Genomic DNA, 26,421 nt, shown 5'->3' on the forward strand with positions numbered 1-26,421 from the left:
TTGGATACGAACACCATCCAAACAAAGGCTTTGAGCTTATATGAGAATTTTGCTGCAAAGGAACCTAAAGAGGACGACGGCAACCATGCTGAAGATGATGATGATGCAGATGATCCTCAACCAGGGACATCCACTGATTCCCAGCCTCAGAAACGTTTTTCCGCAAGCAAAGGATGGTTCGCGAAGTTTCAGAAACGCTTCGCCCTGAAAAGCGTTTCCCTGCATGGGGAGTCTGCTTCCGCTGACACTGCCGCTGCTGAAACTTACGTGAACCAGACTTTCAAGAACATTATCGCTGAAGGTGGATACAAGCCGGAACAAGTCTTTAATATGGATGAAACCGGCTTGTTTTGGAAGAGAATGCCGTCGCGAACTTTCCTGTTCAAAGAGGAAGCCAAAGCCTCTGGCTTTAAGGCATTCAAGGATCGCGTTACCCTCGTGATGTGTGGCAATGCTGCTGGATTTTTGTTAAAGCCGGGGCTTATTTATAAGTCGAAAAATCCTCGCGCTTTGAAAAATAAAAATAAGAATCTCCTTCCCGTGTACTGGATGCATAATCAAAAAGCATGGATTACGAAGATGCTGACCTCCAACTGGTTCCACCAGTGTTTCATCCCGCAAGTCCATGAATATCTCTTAGAGAAGGGCTTGCCATTCAAGATCCTTCTCCTTATGGATAACGCTGGTGGACACGCAACTGACCTGTCGCGTGAGGGCGTTCAGGTTGAGTTCCTGCCACCCAACACCACGTCATTAATTCAACCAATGGACCAGGGGGTTATCAGGGCGTTCAAGGCCCTCTACACGAAGAATACCTTGGCGGACCTCGTTGCGTGTGTGGATGCTGCCCAAGATGACGAGGATGAAGACTTCAACTTGAAGGCGTACTGGCGGCAGTACACCATAGCCACGTGCCTGCAGAATATTCAAAAGGCACTTCAAGAGATGAAACCTGCAACCGTAAATGCGAGCTGGAAGAAGCTGTGGCCCGATATTGTTTACGACGACAAAGGATTTACTCCGTCGGAAATCCAACACTCTGCAATACGGAAATCTGTGCAGTTGGCTGCCATAATTGGAGGTGACGGGTTTGGCGACATGACGACTGAAGACGTCGACGAGTTGTTGGACTGCCATTCCCAGCCCCTAACTGACGCAGACCTCGAAGACCTGACGAAATCGGCAAGTGAGGAAGAGAGTGAGGGTACCCAGGAAGAGACCCAAGAAAATGTCGAAGAAACGGGCTTAACATTAGAACGGCTTGCCAAGTTCTGCAACCATATGAAGGAGGCGAAAGAAATGTTACAAGAGTGGGACGAGGATATGGTTCGCTCGATGCAATTCTCAAATAAGGTCGATGACATCATGACTCCCTACAGGATGCTCTTGGATCGAAAAAAGAAGCAGCGGCAACAACTTCCGATCACAATGTTCTTCCAGCCTCGCAAAAAAGAGCCAGTTCCTCCTGCTAGTACGCCTTCGGAAGAAATTGAAGAAGTTGAAGAGGTGTCCCAGGAAAAGACACCTCCGTCTGAAGAGACGTAAAATACTATCATTGACTGCACAGTAGAACACATCATCAGCTTCATCATCATCATTTCTACTGTGCAGCAAATTCATCGCCATCGTCATTCAAGTTTTTCTTGAACTTCTTTCGTGGTGAGTACAGTAACAATCTTTATTTTTTACTTTAACCTGTTTTATAGTTTAGTAATGTACGTACTGTATGCATTAAGTTAAAGGGAAGGTTTTAAAAGTCTACATGTTGTAACCTATCATATTTTTTTTGTTTAAAATTTACATTTACGTACGTAAAACAATCTCTCTCTCTCTCTCTCTCTCTCTCTCTCTCTCTCTCTCTCTCTCTCTCTCTCTCTCTCTCTCTCTCTCTCTCTCTCAAATTGTTTTCCTGCTTTGCTACGTACAAGTACTGTATAATTTATATTTGTAAGGTAACATATTTTGTAAATGCTTTTACTGTAAATAGTGTATGTACTGTATCATTATTTATCACTATCATCATGCGCGTTAAATGCCTTGTTTGTTCTGAGCGTGGTTGTTTACTGAGCGTACACGCCGTCGTTTCAGGCGGCGTCATAAAGAAAAAGATTTCATATGGAAGTCCTAAGAAAAATACGTAAACTAAAACATTGGTAATAAAAAAATCAACATACAGTACTGTATAATCAATATAATCGATGCAAAAACTAACCTATACGTACATATATGTGTACACTAAATGAGTTTGTTTCTTCATTATGATCAGAGATGAACGTAAACAAAACATTGGTTGCCATTTTTTATCGTGCTTTTTAGGTGTTTAGGAAACACATGATATAAAATCGCCTTTAATATTTGTGCCTGTTTTAGTTTAGGGTGCTGTAGTACATGCATTAAGTGTTCTGTACATTAAAGGGTGGTTTGTTAACAGTACTACGTACAAGGGAATGTTTTAAAAGTCCGAATATACATGTTAAATAAATAGGTAAATATGCTGTCACTACTTCGCGGATTTTCACCTATCGCGCCCGCGTCTGGAACCTATCTACCGCGATAAACGAGGGTTCACTGTATATATATATATATATATATATATATATATATATATATATATATATATATATATATATATATATATTTGGGCTCAACCCATGACGTCCTGATAGAAGGTTCCTTTAGTAGCTTCTCAAGGGTATACAGTATATGACTACAGTGATATTCTCAGAGAATCAAACCAAAGGTTTCACAGAATTCTAACTTCTGGCGCGAGTACCCTTAAGATTTACTCTCAAGGATATCGTATATAATCATAGGACGTATTCTTTACACGCCACTTGGCAATCTGCACCCCGAATAACCTTTACTCTTCGAGGGGAATACGTGGCAGAATTAGAAGGGTAGCCGCATTAGAGGTTACCCTGGTTCCCCTACTACTATCGTATCACAGCTTCGCCAATTTCCTCTGGCGGTCATTCCTTATTTTGTAGCGCCGCGCTACGGTGGTGTTCCCTGTTGATCTGACATTTTCGATCGATTTCTAAGGATCTTTATGCTTTTTACAGCTTTTTTCTCCATATAGAAAGTTGAGTATTCATTCTTTACAATATGTATTTTAGTTCCATGTGTTATTTAGTTAGCAGAACAACATTTCCAGTTTGAATAGCATTAATTTTTATTATGAAAGCTATTTAGGCATTTTATATTGTAAAGATATTTATATGCATAATTTTCCCTTTTTCTGTGTTGATCTTATATGTCAGAGTTTCGGTGATTTTAGGTAACCAAGATCTCGCCTTGCCTAGGTAACTCAACCTAGACAACATATACTTTCGACATTTCACTGGTTACCCTTGTGTATCGGTTATCATTCATTGGAGATTGATATCTCCTGGAATTATATTAGCCGTTACTAGTCTCGAATAGAGATTTATGGGTAATCTCTCTTCCCTCTGAGGTAGCCTTAGGCTACAATTCTCTGCGTCGGCCTTGAATTTCAAATCCAGGCATGACTAGCCTAGAATTTTCTGTCGCATCCCTTAACAGCAGACGGCAAGTTTTGGGATTCGATCAGAACCTCATAGTATTTAATCTTTTGTCGGCAGTCGGTCGGCGGGGTGAATTGCATCCCCCTGCCGGCTGAGCTGCCGGCATAGGAGGCTAGCCCTCCCTAGACTACACCTGAAGTGGTTGCATGATGCCGCCACCTTCTCCCTGTGGTCTAGTAGACTAGTCCTATGCTCGCAGACCCTAGGCTTTAGAGTTGTATACTCTTGTGGCCTAGGATGGCGCTGGCATTGGAACTCTGTTTCTCCCTTGTTGAGAGGAAGGGCATGGACTGCCATCCCCTTAACTGTATTAGCACCTCTTAAGCTGGAGAATAGAAGATTCTCCTGCCGCTTGGGGTTGTGCCGGTACTGAAACAGAGTTTCTTCAAGGTGTGTAGGTCCGGCAACATTTCCGTCCCCTCCCATACCTCGTTTAGAACCCTTCCCCCTCCCTGTTCTTTTACGATGGCTGAGCCATTGTCTTAACTGAGCCGGCGTCCTGCAACCTTACCATTGCTGGTGGGTTGCCAGAGCCGGCCAGACCCCCTCATCTCAGCTGACGGCTGTCGGCGACTGACGGCTTCCGGCGGCCATGACGGCTGTGGGCGGGAGGTCCCTTTTGTCACCAAGGTTCTCCAGTTCTCCCTTGAACTGCTGGCCACAACTTCTGTTGTCGGCGTGTTGCTCTGGCCGGCAGTAGAGTGGCACAGATAGGTACTGACTCAGTCGGTAGCATGCCGACTGTACTAGTGCTGCTGGAGGCTGGCCTACAGTGGTAAGCCGGCAATAGTACTGTGGATAGATGGAAGCCTGAATGTTACATTCTCCCCTTCCATTTGAACCTTCTTTTCAGAGAAAGGCAGTAAAATTAGACTTTTACATCCTTTATTACTGTATACATACACAGTAATAGATAGCCTTCACTCCATGCTTTCTCTCTCTCTCTCTCTCTCTCTCTTAGCTAGCATGCTAGATGTTCCGGCAAGAGTTAGCTAATCCAGCAACATGCCGGCTGAACTACAGTATATGTCTATACAGGTAGTCAGTATATTTGCAGTTTAGTATATACGGCAGATGGAAAACTAATGTATATATTATACTAGTAGTTATTTCCAATATATCTTGGGTATCCCTGCCCAGGTATTTGCTGAATCCAATCCTATATTGATAGAATAATATTTCGTCAATATTCTGATTTGAAATCAGTTTCCATTTACCCTATAATATTAAATTTCGTAAAGGGCTGGTGGTGTGACACCTCTAACCCTTAAAGGGGAGAGCCCTTATCCCTGAGTTTTCCTGATCAAGAAACTCCCTGATTTAATATTGTAAGGAGGTCACAGCAAATTGATTGGTTGGGATACACAAATATATGTCTCTTATCTTTTCTAATCCAGTTGGCCGCCAGATGGAGTAGCATACTGGCTGAACGACATTAGATATAATTATACAGTAGCCATTAATTTGCAGTATGGTTTATACTGCAAATAGAAAACTATAGTATGATTATACAGTAGTTATTTCTACATATCTTGGGTACCCTTGTGCGAGCTTCTGCTGGTACTGCTCCTATATCGAAAGAATGGCATTCCTTCGATACTCTGATTGTGAAATCAGTCCTCCTTACCTCACAGTGTTAAGTTTAAGGGGGGACAGTGCTTTGTACACTTCCTTACACCTAGGTGTTCGACCCCCTTTTTACCTGGAATTCCCCAGTTGGAGGAATCTTATCTTAATACTGAGGGGAGGTAACAGCATTGGCTCGCAGGGGTTACATGATACATGGGTATGTGTCTCCCACTATCCCTTTATAGCTTTCTGTCCTAAGCTATTTTTGTCAAAAGATGACTTTTGCAAATTGTTTATCAGAGTGATAATCAATTGAATACTCATTTCTGTTCTCCTTTCCTTACAGGAGGGACACCAGATGATGCATCACAGTCTTCTGCAGTTATAAGAGTGAGTATTTTCACGGACATAATACATGCAGGTTTCATGCCCCCCAGCAATATTATTTCCAAATCCCCAACCCCTTCTGAGACCCTCCGACCTGTAAGTAGGCCAGACCTTTCTGTCGAAGGTCTCGAAAATCCGAAGTTAATAGAATCTGGTGTACAGCTTAACGCTTACGCATTTGGGTGTGAGATTTCTAAAATCTCTCTGAAACCATACATACCTATATTACAGCTTCATAAAGGTGAGACATCCTGTCCCCTATCCCTCCTTTCTCCACTCCAGTTTGAGGAGAGGAGGTGGGGATGGGGGTACCCCCCCCTCTCGCTGCCAGTGCATACATGATGACAGTCTCAAGCTGTCAAACTATGGTTGGTTTGGTTTCAGAAGTTATATGAAACAAAAATGCAGTTCAGTTGCGAACTCTCAAAAACACGGAAACTCTACGGGAATTGGACCGAAGATTTCACTTTTTCATTGTGGTAACTGGCAAATTAGTGATCCTTTTAAAGGTTTAAAGGTCGCTCATGAATGGCAGAGGCAAGGGACAGTGACATTGCCCTAGCAATCAGGACAATGCCCTAGAGACTGACCATATATTATATGATCAGCGCCCAAGCCTCCTCTCCATCCAGGCTGGGACCGGGGAGGGCCGGGCGGTGGCTGCTGATGACTCAGCAGATGGACCTATAGGCTCCCCGAAACCCCCCAACCTTAGCTCACAAGGATGGTAAGGTTGCAGACGCTAGTGGCACTGGCGAGTCTGAGCAGACTCGAGCCCCCGCCTGGCGAACACCGGGCGGGGGCGTTACCAATCAGGCCACACCTTGTAGTGATAACAACGACGGCAGTCATTGATTAACTGTCACATTTGACTCCGCGGCCGAGAGCCGGCAGTGTGTGCCCTTGGTCACCACCCAGTCAATGGCTGGGTTGGTATGCCTTCAATCGGCAGCCCGCAGACAACCGGCGGACTGCCGAAAGCCCGAGGGGTCGCCAATGATTCAAAGGGCTGCTGACTATGCGTATAGTTTTCACTACTACCCAGTCACATTGAATGCTGGCTAGGATGGTGTGCCTTCTGTCGGCGACCTGCTGACAGCCGACGAGTCACTGACATGCCGGAGAACTGCTAGCCATATCGGTACTGAAGTACTGTACCAGTTGACTTACCTCCAAGTACTAGCCTTGACGGTAATATGCCAGTTGTATAGGTGTATACAATACCCTGTACATCTGTAGTATGAGACCATATCACAGACAGAAATCTTTGGTACATAACCATACAATAGAATGGTTTTCCAGTACGCTGTGCTTCTAAGCACAATCTCTTGCTGAGACCTACCTGATTTGGGGACTCACTTCCCCCCCTTTCTTACGCTGACTCTTCATCAGTCTCTGATTCTCATTATTATTTTCCTGGATTTAGCCGCTGTTTACGCTACTCTATCCTTATGGGCTAGAATCTACCATCGGGCCCTACTTAAAGAGGATGCCCTAGAATCAATAATTAGGAAGGCCGCAGCAGTTGGCTGGAGGGATTCACACGTATTTGTCTCTCCTATTCTTTTCCAGCGTACTTATCCTAAGCTTTATACAATAGAAAGGAATCTTCTATTACAGTGAAACACTGAGAAGCTGATATAGGCAAACGGTCAGGTATGACCTAAAAGGAGGACGGAAAAATTTCTTAGTTCTCCTTGGGATGTTAAACAGCATCCCACAGTTACAATGACCGTTGTTCCACAAACGATCAGATATGTACAGTACACCTTCTGATCATGCGAAGCAAACAGACGCTTCTGGTAGGAGGGAGGTTCCTTCCGGATCGCTGGACCTTCGATCCTTGGGTCCAAGGCCTAACAAAGATGAGACTAGAATGGAAATGGACATACCTCCACCATCCTTTCTTCAACTCTTCCTACAATCCAAATCCCACCTGGAAGGGTATACCTTAGACCTCTAGAGCATACTAGCGGTAAGGAAAGTAGAGTCCATCGATTTCCAAGGAAGGCTGTTTGGTGTTCACGTGAAGGACTCAAGAAAACTCTGATTCATTCTGGACTTGGCGCCACTCAACAAGTTCCAATAAAACAGCAAGTTCAGAATGTTGATCCTTCTGAACATAAGGACCTTATTCAGTAAGGGGTGTTGGCAGTCTGGCCAGATCTGAAAGATGTCTATCGGCAACTTCCGGTCAGTCACCGCCTCCCCTCCTACCTAGGATCCAAGCTACAGAAGATAACATATATCCTAGACAAGATTCTCGTCGGACTAGATTCAGTCCTAGGATCTTCACGGAATTAGCTGACACAGTCAAGCGAAACCAAGCCTGGAAAGAGTTCAGGCAACAATGGACCTGGACAACAGGCTGGAGTGGGCACCACCCGAAACGACTGTCTATGAGCATCCATGGAAATGATCTGGCCCCGGAACATCGGGGATGCAAAATAACTTCAAGAAGTCTCGATTCTCTCCAGCTCAGGGGCTTCAATGTTTTTAAAAAATTGAAACCTGTAGTCACCCTAACTCTCCTTTCCCGTGGGGATGTAAAAGGAGATCGCAAGGTCGGTCAAGAGACTATTGTAATTAGTCAGGATTCCAAGACGCTAACAGGGAGGAGTTTTGAACTCTCTCCAGTTCACGATAATGACAGACCCAGTGCTACAAGCACAGCTGTAAGATGCGTTAAGAGGCTGGAGAAGATACGCATCAAACGCTCGAAGAGATCTAATAGGACCAATGATGGTCATTTCTTCTTTGCTTACCGTACAATGTCCAAAGGCCACAGAACCGTAGGCCATATTAGCCCTGTAATGGGTGGAGAAACACTCTCCACGCAGATCAGACCTCCTCAGGCTGATCTGGGACATCGAAGCGATAATGAGGCGTTGAAACTGTCGAAGATAAGGGACGTCTCATTTCATTAGGGAATGTTAGCCATCCCTTCCTTAAGGGAATGGTACCTATCAGCAGCTCATGTATAAATGATCCGCAAGATGACAGCGGATGCTCTTCTCGGGCTCAAGCCAATAGAGTTGGAATGGTACACGGACGCAGATCCATTCCCTCCCAGATGGGAACAAGTCCCCGAGCTGTAGATCGATCTCTTCATCACGAGCGTCATCAAGATACTATCTCGATATATAGCCCTATACGAGGATCCTCTAGTGGAGATAACAGACATCATGTCTCTAGAATAGAACGGATGGACTTAGGAATTCCTGTTCAGCCCATCCAATCTCCTGCGGAAGGCCCTCTACATGCTGAGACCCTTCCAGGGAAGAGGGGCTCTGTTGGCTCCCAGGTAGCCCACGAACACCCCGTTCCCTGTAATGAAGGAACTGAGGCTGAGGCTGGTCCTAGTTCTGCACCTAGGATTATCCAGGAGGTTCAGAAGTTTTCTGCTTTCGATTTATCACAGTACACCTGATCCCTTCATCTTGTGAATTCCTTGCCCTAACAGTTAGGAAAAAGTCTTGGGATCTCAAAAGGCAAAATAGAATTCCTAGAAGAATACAAGTCTAGTCAACTAGAAGACAATACGAGTCTTCTTGGGAAAAGTAAGTTGCTTTGTAAAGCAAAAGGGACCGAAAGGAATCTCATGATCTTCTGCCTGCCCTTCTCTGTCCACCCCTATAATCAAGGTATGGCGGCCAACAGCACGATGGCCTTTGAGAAAGGAGGCAGTGCATCATTGGATACTATGAGAAGTCTGGTTCCTCGGCCCTGTCCCCATATGAACCCTTGAGTAAGCACCAAGAGTATGGCTGGCTTTGCGAGAGAGGTCACTTGATTGGATCTTTGGATCCATGGACCAATATCTATGTGCAAGTCAGCCCCGACTAGACTTCTTCTATATGCCCTTTAAATGGATCTGACGAATGAAATCTTTAATAAGATTCCGAAGACATGTGCAGGGTTAGGCCTGCAGTGCCACCAAAGCCCATCTCATGGTCTTTGGACAAGGTCCTACATTATGCCTCACATGTGAACAATGAGGATTGTTCCCTCAAGGATCTAACCTAAAAGGTTATTTTTCGATTCGCTATAGCCTCTGGGGCTAGAGTTAGGGAAATAGTGGCCCTATCTGGGGATGAGGGCCACATTAAGTAGGAGAACTGCATCTCTTTCCTGATCCAACCTTTCTCACTAAGGACGACCTACCCACTAAGAGGTGGGGTTCCTGGAGAATCTGTCCACTGAAGGAAGATGTCTCTCTAGGTCTGCTAGAGTGCCTAAGATCTATCTTCGTAGAACTTCAGACTTCAGGAGAAACAGCTCTTTACAGGAGAAACCTCTGGATCAAACTATCCCTACAACTGAGGGCGAAGCTCACCTACCTTATTCGCGGAGCGGATCCTGACAGTACTCCTGCAGATAAAGATCCGAGAAAAATTGCTTCATCACTGAACTTTTCAGTGTGTGGACTTCAGCCTCTTCGCTCATTTACTGATTGGAGGTTGTCCAGAGTGTCTTACAGACACTATGCTAAGCAAGTCTATGGATTGAAGCATTATGTGGTGGCGGCAGGTGGTATTTTGGACCCTGTCGTCTAGCTCTGCGATGAACAGTAAATTGATTGGGACTATCAATTAAAAGGAGAAGGGGTCAGCATTTTTCCTGGGACCTCCCTTTGAATAAGTGTTGCCAAGGTAACACCAAATTTGTTCAGAATCTCAGGTGTGAAATTATACGGATACCACTAGTGCCGTGTGTACATAGTACACAGTGTTGTTAGACCATTTCATGTAAAGAAATTATAAAGAAAAGTCTTGTTAAAAGAGCTTTTCTTCAGTCTGAGAGTGGCACTCATCATTTTTCCCCTTTCAAAAAAGGAAGCATTAATTTCTGTGTATGTCTCTTGTATAATTTCCTTATCATGCTACATTCTTTTAGCATGTAGTCATTTGTTAGAAATAAATTGCTTTATCCTTATTTTCACACATGTCATAAGAAAGTTCAATGAATTTACTTCATAACTAAAAAAAAAACAAAAAAATTACTCTAAATATAGGTTACTTATGACCGATAGAAAGAAACGTTTGCAATCTACGATTTTCGTTACTTGCGCTAAGGAAAATTAGGTTTACAATTGTTGCATGTATACTGATTTTTTCATGTTTTCTTTCTTCTAACTATAAACTATTATACACCATTTTATAGCTGAATAAATTTTCTATATGATGGTATGGTTTTGAAGTTTCCTTGATGAGAATTTACTTTGCTGTATCGGAATGTATACGATAAAAGATAAAAAATTTCGTCATCGCCTAACTTCACCTAATGATAGCCACTATTTACATTGCCTTATCCTTATTTTCACGCGTCATAAGAAAGTTCAATGAATTTTCTTCAAAATAAAAAAAAAAAGAATAAATTACTCTAAATATAGGTTACGTATGACCGATAGAAAGAAACTTTTGCAATCTCCGATTTTCGTTACTTGCGCTAAGGAAATTTAGGTTTACAATTGTTGTGCGTATAGTGTACTAATTTTTTTTTCATGTTTTTTTTCATCTAAATACAAACTATTATATACCATTTTATAGCTGAATAAATTTTCTATAAGATGGTATGGTTTTCAAGTTTCTGTGATGAGACCTCTTTGTGCTTTATCGGAATGTATATGAAAGAAAAAATTTCGTCATCGCCTAACTTCATCTAACAATAGCTGATATTTATATTTCTTTTTTCATACTTTTGATAACTATATGAAAAACTTCACTCATTTTCCAAAAAAATGAGACCAATCTGACCTCTCTATGATGAAAATTGAGGCTGTGGGCGCGATTTGAAAAAAAATATGTCAAAAAGCCCTTTAAAACGGAAAACGCCTGGGGGTCAAGGGAGGCAAAATTCCAAATACTGCGGGGGTAAAAGGGTTAATATTTTTAATTTCCTTATTAGGGAAAATACAGAGTGGAATAACTCTCGTACGTAGAGCCGGAGTCCGTGAATATTTACACTAACTCCTCCACTTGTAGATTGTTAATACTGCAAGCTAATAATCAGTATCCCAATGATCTCGGATTCATCAGGATGTTGAAGGAATACTTCACTTCAACATTTTATTGGGTCTCAGCAATAGACTGTGAAAGGATACACAGAGTATGTTGGAAAGATTTATACTACTGTATCATTGTATACTGTAGTTTTCTAACTGCTGTATTGTTAAACTGCAGGAATACTAGCTACTGTATTGTCATCTACTGTAGTTTTACCGGTATACTACCGGGGTTAGGCTAGTGCTTGGCGGCACTAACTGATAGGGAGAGAGATAGGATGGAAAGGAGGACTCCGTATTATTATAGTTTAGTACAATAATTAGGAGTGTAGGGAGCTACTGCCTTCTACAGCCTTGTTCCCGGAATGGGAATTCTAATGGAAGGGGAGGAATACACTGATTCTAGCTTCCATCCAGCCACAAATTCTGTTGCCGGCTGTACTGCCGGTTACAAGGTTTGTGGAAGGCAGTCCAAGAGAGGACAGAAGAATTCTCAACAGTATAATGGGTTTCTCACCGGCAGCCGCCAGGGCTGGCTCAACCTTTCCCGAAGCTTTGCTTCCGTTACGGAGTTGGTTGAGGTGGTAACCTAACCGCCGTTTGTAGGAACCCAGCCGGTAACCCAGTCAGCCCGGCAAGCGGGGATAATTGTAGAATACCGGCCAAAGGACATTTGTGACGGGTAGGCCGGCACTAAAGGACAGAAGGGGTAGGGAAAGGGTCTTATATTTTACAGAGGAGAAAGGTGGCAGCATGTTTGCCATCTATTTTCGGCTGTAAATCAAGGAAGCCTTTAGCTATTTATACAAATTTACCCGCTAACCCTATCCCCCATGAAGTCCTACCTCCGAGGAAATTGAAGTACCTCTACAGTCACAGATGTGTGAGTGAGGGGTGTAGCTAACTACTACCCCCCACCCCATTCCCCCTCTAACTAGCAAAATTGGTAGTTACTCCTCGCTAAAATTTAATGGCTCGTCCTTTCAGCATCGCCGAAAGTAATGCCCCTATAAATAGCTAAAGGTTTGTATCATTAGAAAAAATACAAATGACTTCCAAATTTGTATATTAAAATGTTTAAGATTTCATTTAGTATATACAGTACAGTAAGTTCATTTAGATAACAGTATACCGTATTATATTGTTCATTACTAAAATCAGTCAATTGAAATAATTTCATGGTGTTTTTACAGTTGGTGGCATAGTGATGCATGAACCAGAAGTTATACAGTTTCAAGCTCCAGAGAGTCATTTGGGGTTTTCCAGACATTGTTTCGATGATCCAAAGTTAGATTCCATCTTCCACAATCTTATTGATGAACATCCTTTCAACACAAAAGTGAGTTTGCTTGTGATTATTGTACAGTTAATTGCAACCAAAGAAGATAAATTTAGAAATTCTTTGGATAATAAGCAATGTTTTGTTTTTACTTTTAAGTATTCACTTAAGAAGTGTAAAATATACCTCAGCAGTAAATTTTTGCTGTAATGATAATATAATATAGTCCATAAAAATGTTAAAAGTCCTATTTATTTGCTCATATACAAATACAGACCATAGTAGTATAATTTCTGCTCATCTAGAATGGCTGTTTAAATTTTCAACAAGGTGTTAGTAGTTACTGGCGGGTGAAGAGTTGTCCGTCCACCAGTCAGTCAGCTATGTTCTCGGTTTTGATTTCAGATGCTCCTTGCTTCCTCATTTGTCTGTTAACCTTTTGCTTTTTTATTTTTATTTACAATTTGTGTTTGTAATGGAAACTCCTTGTGCAAACATGCGGTTGTGCCCTTTCTAAACCTGGCAAGAAATGGGGCAGGTTTATGAGCAAGTCTACAGTGGATTCTCATCATCTTTGTGTATTTTGCAGGGGCATGACTTCGTAGTCATCCCCTTGCAATGAGTGTAAGTTGTGGACTTCTTTGCAGCGATTAGCCTCTATTTACTGTACAGTGATACCTCTGGATACGAAAGTTTCTGCTTACGAAAAATTCAGGATGCGAAAAGTGATTCGAAGATTTTTATGCCCCAGGATACGGATAAAATTTCAGGATACGAAAACCTTACGAGATCCCAACTCTTCGCCGAGAGTAATTTTAAAAAGCGCGCGCCGCCTGACTTTGAACTTGGGTAGACTCACTTACAGCCTCCCGCTCACCCATTGGTTATCTCCCTACTCAGATGCTAGCTGACGCCATAAGATCCTGCTTTCCTATTGGTCGGCAACTATCCCAGCTTGCCTACGCACGGGCGTTCATCTCTCTCTCTCTCTTTTCGTTCCGACCACGGTATCATTAACAGACATTGTGTTGTGTGCTTTCGCTTGTTTGACTTAGTGTTAATATATAGTACAGTGAACCCTCGTTTATCGCGGTAGATAGGTTCCAGTCGCGGCCGCGATAGGTGAAAATCCGCGAAGTAGTGACACCATATTTACCTATTTATTCAACATGTATATTCAGACTTTTAAAACCTTCCCTTGTACGTAGTACTGTTAACAAACTACCCTTTAATGTACAGAACACTTAATGCATGTACTACAGTACCCTAAACTAAAACAGGCACAAATATTAAAGGTGATTTTATATCATGCATTTCCTAAACATGCTAAAAAGCACGATAAAAAATGGCAACCAATGTTTTGTTTACATTTATCTCTGATCATAATGTAGAAACAAACTGGAGGTAGAGCTTTGCTTATTACCCAGACATATTTCCCATACTTTTCCCTTAGAACTACATCACATCTTCCTACTTTAGATATATATATATATATATATATATATATATATATATATATATATATATATATATATATATATATATATATATATATATATGTATATATATATATATATATATATATATATATATATATATATATATATATATATATATATATATATATATATATATATATATATATATATATATATATATGTGTGTGTGTGTGTGTATATATATATATATATATATATATATATATATATATATATATACATACATATACATATATATATACATATACTGTATATATATGGGTTATGGAAAAAATCCGCGAAGTGGTGAATCCGCGATGGTCGAACCGCGAAGTAGCGAGGGTTCACTGTACATTCGTACACCACGTGTTATCGTTAATAAACATTCGTTACTGTGCACTGTACTGTATTAGTGTTTACTATACATAGACTGTATATAACGTTACGTAGTGTATTATATTACGTATTACTGTAGCCATGGGTCCCAAGAATGTTGCCGAAGGAAAGAAGAAGAAGACGATGCTCTCGATGGAGACGAAACTTGAAATCGTGAAAAAGTACGAGTCTGGCATGCGTTTAAGTGCGATCGCCAAGGAGTATGGCCGGAATCCGTCTACGATAGGCACCATCCTGAAGCAGAAGGCGGCCATCAAAGCAGCAACACCTTCTAAGGGCGTCACTATTTTCTCCAACAAGAGAACGCACGTGCATGACGAGATGGAGAGGCTGCTTCTTGTGTGGATCAAGGACAAAGAGATCTCAGGAGACACCATCACTGAGACTACAATTTGCCAGAAGGCCTCCGCCATTTTCGGTGATCTCGTGCGTGCTCAGGTCGAAGAAGGAGCAGGAGAAGGAACATCCCAGCAGGAACCCCCAGAGTTCAAGGCTTCTCGTGGGTGGTTCGAGAAGTTCAAGAAAAGGACTGGCATCCTTTCAGTGGTACGGCATGGGGAGGCAGCCAGCTCGGACACGAAGGCCGCCGAAGCCTTTAGTAGGTTGGCCAGGGCACCAGCCGCCCGTTGAGATACTACCACTAGAGAGGTATTGGATCCTTTGACTGGCCAGACAGTAATGCATTGGATCCCTCTCTCTGGTCACGGCTTATTTTTTCTTTGCCTACACTTACACAGAATAGTTTGGCCTATTCTTTACATATTCTCGTCTTTCCTCATACACCTGACAACAATGAGATACTTAACACTTCTTCACCCAAGGGGTTAATTACTGTACTGCAATTTGTTCAGTGTACTTTCCTCTTGGTAAGGGTAGAAGAGACTCTTTAGCTGTGGTAAGCAGCTCTTCTAGGAGAAGGACACTCCAATATTAAACCACTGTTCTCTAGTCTTTGGTAGTGCCATAGCCTCTGTACCATGGTCTTCCACTGTCTTGGGTTGGAGTTCTCTTGCTTGAGGGTACACTCAGGCACACTATTCTATCTTATTTTTTTTTTTCTTCCTCTTGTTTTTTTGAAATGGTGTGTTGGGCAGGCTTAATAGAAGGGCCATGGATGCCTGGTGGTTTATCAAGAGGTTGTCTTTTCCTTTTTCTGATTCTTTTTCTTCTCAAAACCATCCTTACTGTCCTCCCTTCAGTTGAAGTGGCTATCCTGGAGGGTATTTAGCCTTGCATGGTGTATCGGCTCCTCCATGTTGACCAGTTTTTCCGACTTTTTACTATAGTCTATGGGTATCATCAATCACTTTGTTTATAATTCTGTACGTATTGTTTTTGTTATAATTCTTGTTAATCTAGTTTTTAAGTATGATGTCTCTTTTTTATTTCTATTAATTCTTATGCTGTCTGGAGACATTGAGCGAAATCCGGGACCAGTACGTCCTAGATTTCGTCAATGTCGTCGTCTGTATTGCAATATTCGTGGTCTTCATGCAAATATCCAAGACCTTACAGTTGCGTCCAGACAGTATGACATTCTTTTGTGCTCAGAAACTTTAGTTTCTAATATGAGGCACTCATCTGAGCTCCATATAACTGGTTTTAAGAAGCCAATAATGTTGAAACGTAATGCCATCCCTAGGGCCAGGGGAATGGCGGTGTATATTAGGACCGAGTACCCTGCTTCTCATAAGTCCTGCTATCAATGTGGATGTCATGAGATTCAGGTAATAAAAGTTTGCGGCAGGCATAACAACTTTTATTTGTGTTCGATCTACCGGAATCCAGACATGGATGATTCTATCTTCGATTGTCTTCTTACCATTATGGCTAAGATACAAGAAGATGATAGAAAGGCTTCTTTTGTCTTTGTTGGTGATTTTAATGCTCACCATAGGGAGTGGTTAAGTTCTATCTCTCCTACTGATCGCCATGGCTTAAGAGCTTTAGACTTTGCCTCTGAATCAGGCTGTGAGCAAATCATAAATGAAGCTACTCACAGGTCTGATAATTGCTTGGACCTCGTATACACTGACTCCCCTGGCGTTATAACTGGTAAGGTTGGTTCTTCAGTCGGGACATCTGATCATGCCTTGATTTCATTATTAGTGAAGACTGAGCAGCCTATCCCTGATATATCATATTCTTGTAAAATTTATATGAAATCCCAAGCAGACTGGAATGGGATTTTACATGATCTTTTGTGCTTGAATTGGTCACAATTATATAATAGTGTAGATCCTGTTGTCCCTTTGAATGAGAATCTAGTCAACATAATTGATAGGCGTATCCCTTCTCGTGTGCTAAGGTAACGAGTGAAGGACAAACCGTGGTTCAATGATGATTGTAGACGTGCTTTTTTGGAGAAGCAGGAGGCCTATCAACTTTGGAAGGGTAACAGATCAGATTTGACCTGGAACAACTATACTCAGCATCGAGCTTTTGCTCAGAGAGTTTATGCCTCAACTGAAAAGGAGTACAATTTAACCATAAAAGAAACACTTTCTGGTACAACTCAGGAACATAAATGGTGGTCTACCCTTAAATCTGCACTCTTTGGTGTAGATGCAACAATTCCTCCTTTACTTAAACCAGATGGCTCCGTCACTTACTGTCCAAAGGAAAAGGCAACCCTTTTGGCTGATGTTTTTGACAGTAAACAGAGTAATGAAAAACTTGAACTTCCTCATTCCTGTTCTCCTGAGGCTAAACTAACTAGTTTAGCTTTTCGATCTCGTGAGATTAAAGCTCTGTTGATGGACCTTGATGCTTATGGAGGTGTAGACCCAAATGGTATTTTTCCTTTGTTTTTTATAAAGACAGCAGATTTCTTAGCTCCAAAGTTATCTGTTATTTTGCGCAAGTTAGCAAGAAGAGGAGCTTTTAGCACTAGTTGGAGAATTGGTAATGTTACTCCTCTATGTAAATGTGTTTGTGGTAGCTCAAGTCCCACTGATTACCGCCCAATTTCCATAACTCCCATATTATCTAAAGTTTTTGAACGTCTTCTGGCAAAACGTCTTAATAGGTTTGCTGAAGGTAATCATCTACTCCCTAGTTTGCAATTTGGTTTTCGTAAAGGTCTTGGAGCATGTGATGCCCTTCTTACAATCTCCAATGCTGTACAGCAATCCCTTGATTGTGGTGGGGAAGTTCGTATGATTGGCCTTGATTTTAGTGCTGCCTTTGACCTTGTTAATCATGAGGCCCTTGTTTTCAAACTGAAACAGTTGGGAGTGGGTGGGTCGTTTCTTAGCATTATTATTGATTTTTTAAGTAATAGATCTCAAAGAGTTGTTGTTGATGGGCACCATAGTGATTATAGGAATGTGATATCCGGTGTTCCACAGGGTAGTGTTCTTGGCCCATTACTTTTTATGCTATATACACATGACATGTGGTTTGGCCTAGAAAACAAGCTTGTTGCATATGCAGATGATGCTACTCTCTTTGCATCAATTCCATCCCCTGAATGTAGATCTAGGGTTGGTGAATCTCTTAATAGAGATTTAGCTAGAATTAGTGCATGGTGCAAATTATGGGGTATGAAGTTGAATCCTAACAAAACTCAAAGTGTGATTGTAAGTAGGTCAAGGACGGTGGTTCCTCAACATCCGGATCTCAGTATTGATAATGTTCCTTTAAATATGTATGACTCTTTCAAAATTTTAGGTGTGATTCTCGACAGTAAATTTACTTTTGAGAAACATATAAGGTCTGTGTCTTCTTCAATTTCACAAAAAATAGGCTTATTGAGAAAGTCTTTCAAGATTTTCGGTGATCAATCTATTCTGAAGAAGTGTTTTAATTCTTTCATTCTACCTTGTTTTGAGTATTGTTCTCCTGTCTGGTGTTCAGCTGCGGATTCTCATCTTATTTTGTTGGACAGAAACTTACGGTCTATTAAATTTCTTATTCCTGATCTAGATATTAATCTCTGGCACCGTCGTTCAATTAGTTCATTATGCATGTTGCATAAGATTTTTCACAACTCTGACCATCCTTTACATTCAGATCTCCCTGGACAATTCTATCCTGTTCGTAATACTAGGCAGGCAGTTAATTCTAATAACCAGGCCTTCTCCATCACGAGGCTCAATACTATGCAGTACTCTAGAAGTTTTATTCCAGCTGTGACCAAGTTGTGGAATGATCTTCCTAATCGGGTGGTTGAATCAGTAGAACTTCAAAAGTTCAAAGTTGGAGCAAATGCTTTTTTGTTGACCAGGCGGACATACTGTAGTCTTTATATAGTTTATTTATGACATATTTGTTTTTGATGTTGTTGATAGTTTATTGTATGACATGTCTGTTTTGACGTTGTTTCTTATTTTAGAATGATTTATTGTTAATTTGTTCTCTTCATTTATTTATTTCCTTATTTCCTTTCCTCACTGGGCTATTTTTCCCTGTTGGAGCCCCTGGGCTTATAGCATCTTTCTTTTCCAACTAGGGTTGTAGCTTGGATAGTAATAATAATAATAATAATAATAAAACGTTCGACGAGTTGACTCTGCAGGAAGGCTACAGTTCGCAGCAAGTTTTCAATTGCGACGAAACTGGGCTTTTCTGGAAGAAAATGCCTCGTCGGACATTCATCACGGCGGAGGAGAAGAGGCTACCCGGACATAAGCCTATGAAGGACAGGCTTACCCTTGCTTTTTGTGCAAACGCCAGTGGGGACTGCAAGATAAAGCCCCTGCTGGTGTACCATTCAGAAAATCCCCGAGCCTTCAAAGCCCACAAAGTCATTAAGGAGAACCTTCCCGTGATGTGGAAGGCGAATGCAAAAGCCTGGGTAACGAGGCAACTGTTCATTGATTGGGTGAATGTCTGCTTCGGTCCGACTGTCCAAAAATATTTGGAAGAAAAGCGCCTCCCTATGAAATGTCTGCTGGTGTTGGACAATGCTCCAGCTCACCCTCCTGGCCTCGAGGAATATCTTCTGGCCGAGTATTCCTTCATAAAGGTCCTGTATCTACCGCCTAACACCACCCATCTCCTCCAGCCCATGAACTAGCAAGTTATTTCTAATTTTAAAAAATTGTACACGAAGCATCTCTTCAAGAGATGTTTCCAAGTCACAAAGAGTACAAACCTCACTCTGCGTGAATTTTGGAAAGATCACTTCAACATCGCGATATGCCTCAAACTCATCGATCTCGCTTGGCAGGAAGTTTCGAGGCGTACCCTAAACTCATCTTGGAGGAAGCTGTGGCCTGATGCTGTCTCTGCACGAGACTTCGAGGGGTTCGGGAAGCCTGGAGGAGAAGCCGAGATCGTTGACGATCCTGAACCAATTCAGCAGTCTGAGGTGGCTGACATCGTACATCTTGGTACGTCCATGGGGCTGGAAGTTAGCGCGGAAGATATCGATGAACTTATCGAGGAGCACCACGAGGAGTTGACGACGGACGACTTGAAGGAGTTGGAGACGATGCAAGTGAGTGATGTTCAAGAGCAGTTCTCTAGCGGTGATGAGGAGGATGTTGCACCTTTGAAAACGGCAGACATCAAGGAAATTCTTGCATGTTTCCATAAAATGGCAGACTACGTCGAAAAGGAACATCCAGAAAAAGTTTATACCAACCGTGCGCTTGAATACTGCAATGACGTTTGCCTAACGCATTTTAGAAATGTGTTGAAAAGTAGGCAGAAACAAGCTTCAATGGATAGTTTCTTATTAAAGAGGCCAGCGGTATTAGTAGGCCAAGACGAAGGTGAAAGTAAAGAAAAGAAACAGAAAAAAGAAAGTGATGAAGAAGCAGAAGGTGAAAGTAAAGAAAAGAAACAGAAAAAAAGAAAGTGATGAAGAAGTAGAAGAGATTTAGAAAATAAGAAAAACGTAAAGTTATAAAAAAGCAAAAAAAAAAAATTCAATTTTAAGTTTTATGTTACCGTTAAGTGTTAAAGTAATTTTTTCTTTCATTTTATAGTTTTCCATACGTAATGTTAAGTGTTAATTATTTCTGCCATTTTTTTATTTCGTAAAGTTTAAGTGTTAATGTGTTAAGTGTGTAAATTACTGTACGTAGTCTGTCACTTGTTACGTTTTCTGCCTTATGCCATCCTCCTCTGCCGCGACTTCGCTATCGGACATCGTCTCACTCAAAAGGTAAGTTTCAACTTTTTTGTTACACTAATTAACTGTAACCTTTTTTTCAGAGTGTACAGGTACAGTATCAATCATTAATTTAGGTGTACGTACAGGTAACAATACACCTTCACTGATCTAAATGCTTTACGTACATACAGTACCGTAACTTTTATACAGTAGTAAAGAAAACGGACCGTTTTCTTTGGGCTTGGGGGGGATAACTTGGCTATAACTACATTATTGAATAATCTCATAGTGGTTTCTGGAATGGATTAGGCTGTTTTTAACGGTTGTGTTAATTATTGAATGATGGAAATGGCTGCATTGCATGTTTATTACTACAGTTTAGCGTGTTTATGAAAGAAAAGGTGACTTTTTATAAGGCTTGGAACGGATTAGGCTATTTACATGTAAAACGCGACTCAGGATACGAAAATATCAGGATACGAAACCGCATCCTGAACGGATTAATTTCGTATCCTGAGGCATCACTGTACAGTATGTTATTTCATATACAGTACAGCACTGTAAATACCATACACTTTTAGTAGTTCTTTTTCGATGAACATATGAATATTTATCCTATAACAATTACAACAGTAAAAATAACCAAAAAATTATTGTACAACATCACTCAAGGGGAGAGGCCAGGGTCGGAAGTCAGTTTTGCACTACAACATTGAAATTTATACAGAATATTCAACTCTATTCATAGAAGGTATTTCCCAATTTTTTCCTGCCTAAGTTGAATACTTTTTTTATTTTCAATTTTTTTCCAGTTTTTGTGGTGATTTTTCACCGTTTTTAAAAAGATATAAATTCCCTCAATTTTGTATAAATTTGAAATATTTAAAAACCAACATGAAGCTTATAGTGTAATATATCAATATTTTGGAATGTTTTGTTTAAAATCTTTTTAAATTAGAATAATTTTTCAAAAACAGTTTACTGAAGAGAAGAACTAAAAAAGTTTTTTTTGGATATTTCTTCAAAATTTCGTTTCCCCAAATAAACAATTATAATCCAGTTATTGAATTGCACAATAATTTAGTATCATAATTCTTTTTAGATTATTAAAATCGGATCATGAATAACAAAGTTAATACCACTTTTCTGGGCTTGAACCTGTGCCGGCCAGTGAATAAGCTCCTATTAGCACTTATTCTTAGGTAATTTACTGCTAAATATACCAGAGAAAAAATGTAAAGGAGTGCTAGGTTAACTAGCTCGCTCGCCTATTGGTGTCGGTATAGAATTGGGCGTATAATCCAGAGGTCCCGCACTATTTAGATTCATCCACGACAAAGACCCCAATAGAGGAGAGCCGTTCAACCTCACTCGGCACCACCAACTCTGCATCCGCTCAGAACCCAACTCCTTTTTAGCACGCCTGTGTGGTAACCCGCTTGTTTGTGCTCTCGTATTTTTGCCTTATTTTTTCGTGGATTATGGCTTCTACATCGGTTTCCCAGGAGACACCGTCTAAGTTAAGTACCAAGCTATGTTTTGCTGTGTTTTGAGCAATCTAGACCGTTTAATATTTAAATTATAGGAGTTTATTCTCTTCGATCATCTCGGTCTTGCTCGATTCCGTTTACGGTTGGTACTCCTGTTTTGAGAGCTTTTAGTTTCACTCGCGGTGTTACTAAGTGTATTATTTTTATTATTAGTTTAAATTTTTATATGTTTTATTGTGGATATTCATTATTTAGCGTTTAGAACCCTTGTAGTTCATATTTAGGGCCGATATCATATTACGTATCGTAGATGGCTTGCCGACCTTCGTTACTGGGCGGCAGAATTTTATTATTTAAGCCATCAGGATGTTGTCCTTCGGGATTTATTCATTATTTTGCATGCCTTGCCCAAATTTTTTATGTGTATATTTATATATTTTTCAACGCTATTACTTTTATAATGAATATTTGTGCTTATTACTCCGTATGATCTGTTTTGGTAGTGTTTGGGGATCGTCAGTTGGTAGCCCTGCTACTCCGTATCACGTGATCCTCCCCCAAGCTCCCCCTCTCGCTAGGTTGGTGGCTAGGCTTCTCTCCCCCCTCCCCTAGGGGACTGTTGCCTTCCCTCCTTTTAGAGGGGGGTAGTTCAGTGTTTATGGACTTGGTCCTCCGGGTGTCCCGGCGGTTTCGTCTCTGTCTAGACGGGTTGGCCACGGTCAACAGAGTAGGATCCCGGTGCACCCTATTTTATATTCACCTATCACACTTTTATTATGTTATACGAAACCCTCCGGGTTCTGTTGGTGGTTCTTATCTACGGTTCCGCCCCCACTCTTAATTTATAACAGTTCCTATGATTATATATGACAGATCACTATCCCGGAGTTCCTATATGTATTAGTTTATGGATGTACTTTTACTTCCCGGTCCGGGGCTTAACCTCGCGCCGGGAAATCAGACACCATGTGTCTTAATTCTTTGTTGCATCCTTCTTTATGATCCCGGCTCGACCGGAATGGATAGTTATACTCTAGTCTCAAGTTAGACTTATGTTAGGCCCGGGTCCTTCGGGACCCGCCCCTACTTAAGAGTATTACAGTTAAGCTCTAGTCTTAAGTTAGACTTATGTTTAGTCCCGGGTCCTCCGTACCCGCCCCTACTTAAGAGAATTACAGTTTCTCATATACTATTCTTTTTATAGATGGTGCATTGTCAGACGACGGCCTGTGCGGCTGTTCTTCACCAGCCTTGTGGCCATACTGTGTGTAGGTCTCACGCCCTCTGCGGAGTTCAGCTGGAAGACATTGTAGTCTGGCACCCAGATAATTGTATGGTCTGTTTTGACCTCATCACCACCCTTGGATCTGATTCGGTGAGTCCCGTTGGCTATGTTGTCTTTCTAATTAATTTACCTTTATTGGTATACATACACTATTTAGTAAGATTTCTATGGTCTTGAAGTACCTCCGGGAATCTTCCTTTTTGTAATTCCCACTATTATTTCAGGCATCCCCGGAGCAGAAGACTGCGGCTCGGGCCACACTGAAAGTGTGGGTTGGGGGATTTGCCAGAAACGTGAAAGCAAAACAGCCTTACGTCCTTTCTGAAGACTACTGTGGTATGATCTACCCTAATGCCAAGTCTTCAGCCGCTGTGGCCAGGCATGTTGCGGCACCCATCATTGCCGACATTGATGCCACTATTGCGGGATTCATTGACCAGGAACAAGATCCGTTGGATGCCCCCGGAGATCTGGAAGACAATGTTGCCTCCTTGAATTTGGATGTGGAACCTATGTTGTTGGATGATCCGGATGCAGGTAGGGTGGTAAGTGAGGCAGGTGTTACCGGCGCTGAGATTCCTATCCTCAGCCCCGCTCTTTCTTCTTCATCTGATCTCTCTTCTTTCCATGGTTTTTCTGGGGACCGCGATTCGTCTCACCGATCACACCCGGTTCCTCCCAAAGATAATTCTTTATCTAGAACTTTGCCAAAAAGCTCGTAAGCCCCGCAAGGCTTCCCATAGTTCCAAATTAAATACAAACCCGTCATCTAAGGCTTCCGGCTCCTCCTCTAAGTCTCACGACCCGGGGAGTACAATCCGCCACTCCTGCTCCTAACCCGGGCCTTTCCGAATCAGCCATGCTTCGCATTGTGTCGGAGATGCAATCGAAGATTGTGTCGGAAATGCAGGCCAAGATGGACACGATGTTCTCTAACATTGGTCAGAGACTTGGGGCATTAGAGCATGGTGCTCCGGAGCGAGTTCAAAGCTCTCTCATCCCGGATGCCTCTAAGCTTCCGCCGTTTACCAAGAATAACCCTTGGCGCATGGCTCTTCATTCCCCATTCTCAGACGGGATGTTAACGTTGGAAGGTCTTGGTACCCGTCCACTAGAGGATTTTGAATTCTTTCCTCCTGGTCTCGCATTTCCATTTCATGGTTATGCTAGGCTTACCGAGGAAGCTCTGGTTCGGCTGGATAAGGTCCCCAAAGAGACCGTCATTTTCCCAAAGGAACAAGCCCAATCTGTTTGGGCTAGGTTTCTGAATGATATAGGTTGCACCAATACCATGTTGACGCCTCATAAAAGTTCCTTCACAATGTTCTTAATGGATAAGAATACCGTGACTCCATGCGTCAATAAGATTGCAGAGCTTGCTTTCCAATATGCTCTGGAGGAGAAGCCCTTGCCTCCCATCCGAGAGGTAGATCCGATCTCCCTCCTTCTTCCTTCAGGTATTGAGTGTTGGGACAATGTCCATACCACCTTTACTTCTGGCAAGCTAACAGCGGACTGTGCGTCTGTAATGTTTAGTGAACGGCTTCCCCGTCTCCGGAATCCCTTATTAAACAGGAGTATGATTCCCGCCTACGTGTTGGTCGAACTTTGAACTTGGCCACGTCTACGGAGTCGATAGCCTTAACTTATGATACTGAGAGTATCTTTAAGTCTCTCAATAAGGCTACTTTGCAGTCGTTATACTTTGACTTGTATGACTTTGCTCTTGCTAAACGTAGGTGCCGCAAACACGTCCTGGCTGAGGCGACTATTAGGCACGAGCCGAATAAACTTATCCGGTCCTCTTGTTGGGGTCCAAATCTTTTCCCTGAGGATCTTGTGGAGGAAGTCTTGGCAGAGGCTACTAGAGTTAATCAGAGCCTTAAAGCCCGTTGGGGTTTGACTCCTAAGCAGAAATATGATCCCGCAAGTTACCAAAGCCCGGGGTAGGAAGAGGCTCCGCCCGTATACCTCCACTCAGTTCCGGCAACAGCAGAGTAGCTCGTCCGTTTTCCGGCAGCCTCTTCCTCCATCTCCTGCTGTTCCTGCACAGCCTTCCACCTCTCAGGCTCCTTCCTCGGACGACTATGTCACCGTTCTGCTCCCTAAGAGCCAGCTTCCCGGTGCCTCCACCACCTCTCCAGCCTTTAACCAATCTTATGAGGCTCAAGGCTCTTCCCAGGGTTATAACAGAGGTAGAGGCTACCACCGTGGTTCACACCAGAACAGAGGGTAGAGGTAGATTCTTTCGCAAGGGAAAGAACTTCCGAGGCGGACGTGGAGGCAACTCCTCAAGCCAATACTGAAGTGCAGCAGGTAGGGGGGAGGCTTTATGCCTTCCGCAACAAATGGAGGTTCAGTCCCTGGGCTTTCAGTATCATCTCCAAGGGACTGGGGTGGAGTTGGATTCAAGGACCTCCTCCACCGAACAGATTTCATCAGCATTCCACTCCGGACCTAGTCGAATTTGTCCAGGACCTGTTACAAAAGAACGCCATACAAGAAACGAAACACCTGAAGTTTCAGGGTCGGCTGTTCAGTGTCCCGAAGAAGGATTCGGACAAGAGAAGAGTGATTCTAGACCTATCCCTTCTCAACTTGTCCATTCAATGCGACAAGTTTCGAATGCTTACCGTCTCGCAGGTGCGGACCTTACTTCCCCGTGGGGCCGTCACCACCTCTATCGATCTTACAGACGGCCTATTATCACGTCCCGATAGCGAGACACTTCCGTCCGTATCTAGGCTTCCGCCTAGGAAACAAAAATTACTCCTTCAAGGTGATGCCTTTCGGGCTCAACATCGCCCCAAGGATCTTCACAAAGTTAGCAGAAGTTGCTGTTCAGGAACTCAGAAATCAAGGGATTCAAGTAGTAGCCTATCTGGACGACTGGCTCATTTGTCAGACACCTCCCAAAATTGCCT

At 42.2% G+C, this 26,421-nt stretch overlaps 1 protein-coding gene across 4 annotated transcripts in view; it reads left to right on the forward strand.

The window, feature by feature from the left end:
* Positions 1-26,421, forward strand: part of LOC137645735 (ribonuclease P protein subunit p40-like) — a 677,401-nt gene that overhangs the window by 112,704 nt on the left and 538,276 nt on the right. For all 4 annotated transcript variants that reach the window (XM_068378626.1, XM_068378623.1, XM_068378624.1 and 1 more), the window contains exon 2: positions 12,699-12,844. In XM_068378626.1, the coding sequence (XP_068234727.1) occupies positions 12,713-12,844 (132 nt within the window). In that variant the 5' untranslated portion in view covers positions 12,699-12,712. The remainder of the gene's footprint in view (positions 1-12,698; positions 12,845-26,421) is intronic.

The sequence above is a fragment of the Palaemon carinicauda genome, chromosome 8, assembly GCF_036898095.1.
Source record: "Palaemon carinicauda isolate YSFRI2023 chromosome 8, ASM3689809v2, whole genome shotgun sequence".
Classification (NCBI taxonomy): Eukaryota; Metazoa; Arthropoda; class Malacostraca; order Decapoda; family Palaemonidae; genus Palaemon; species Palaemon carinicauda.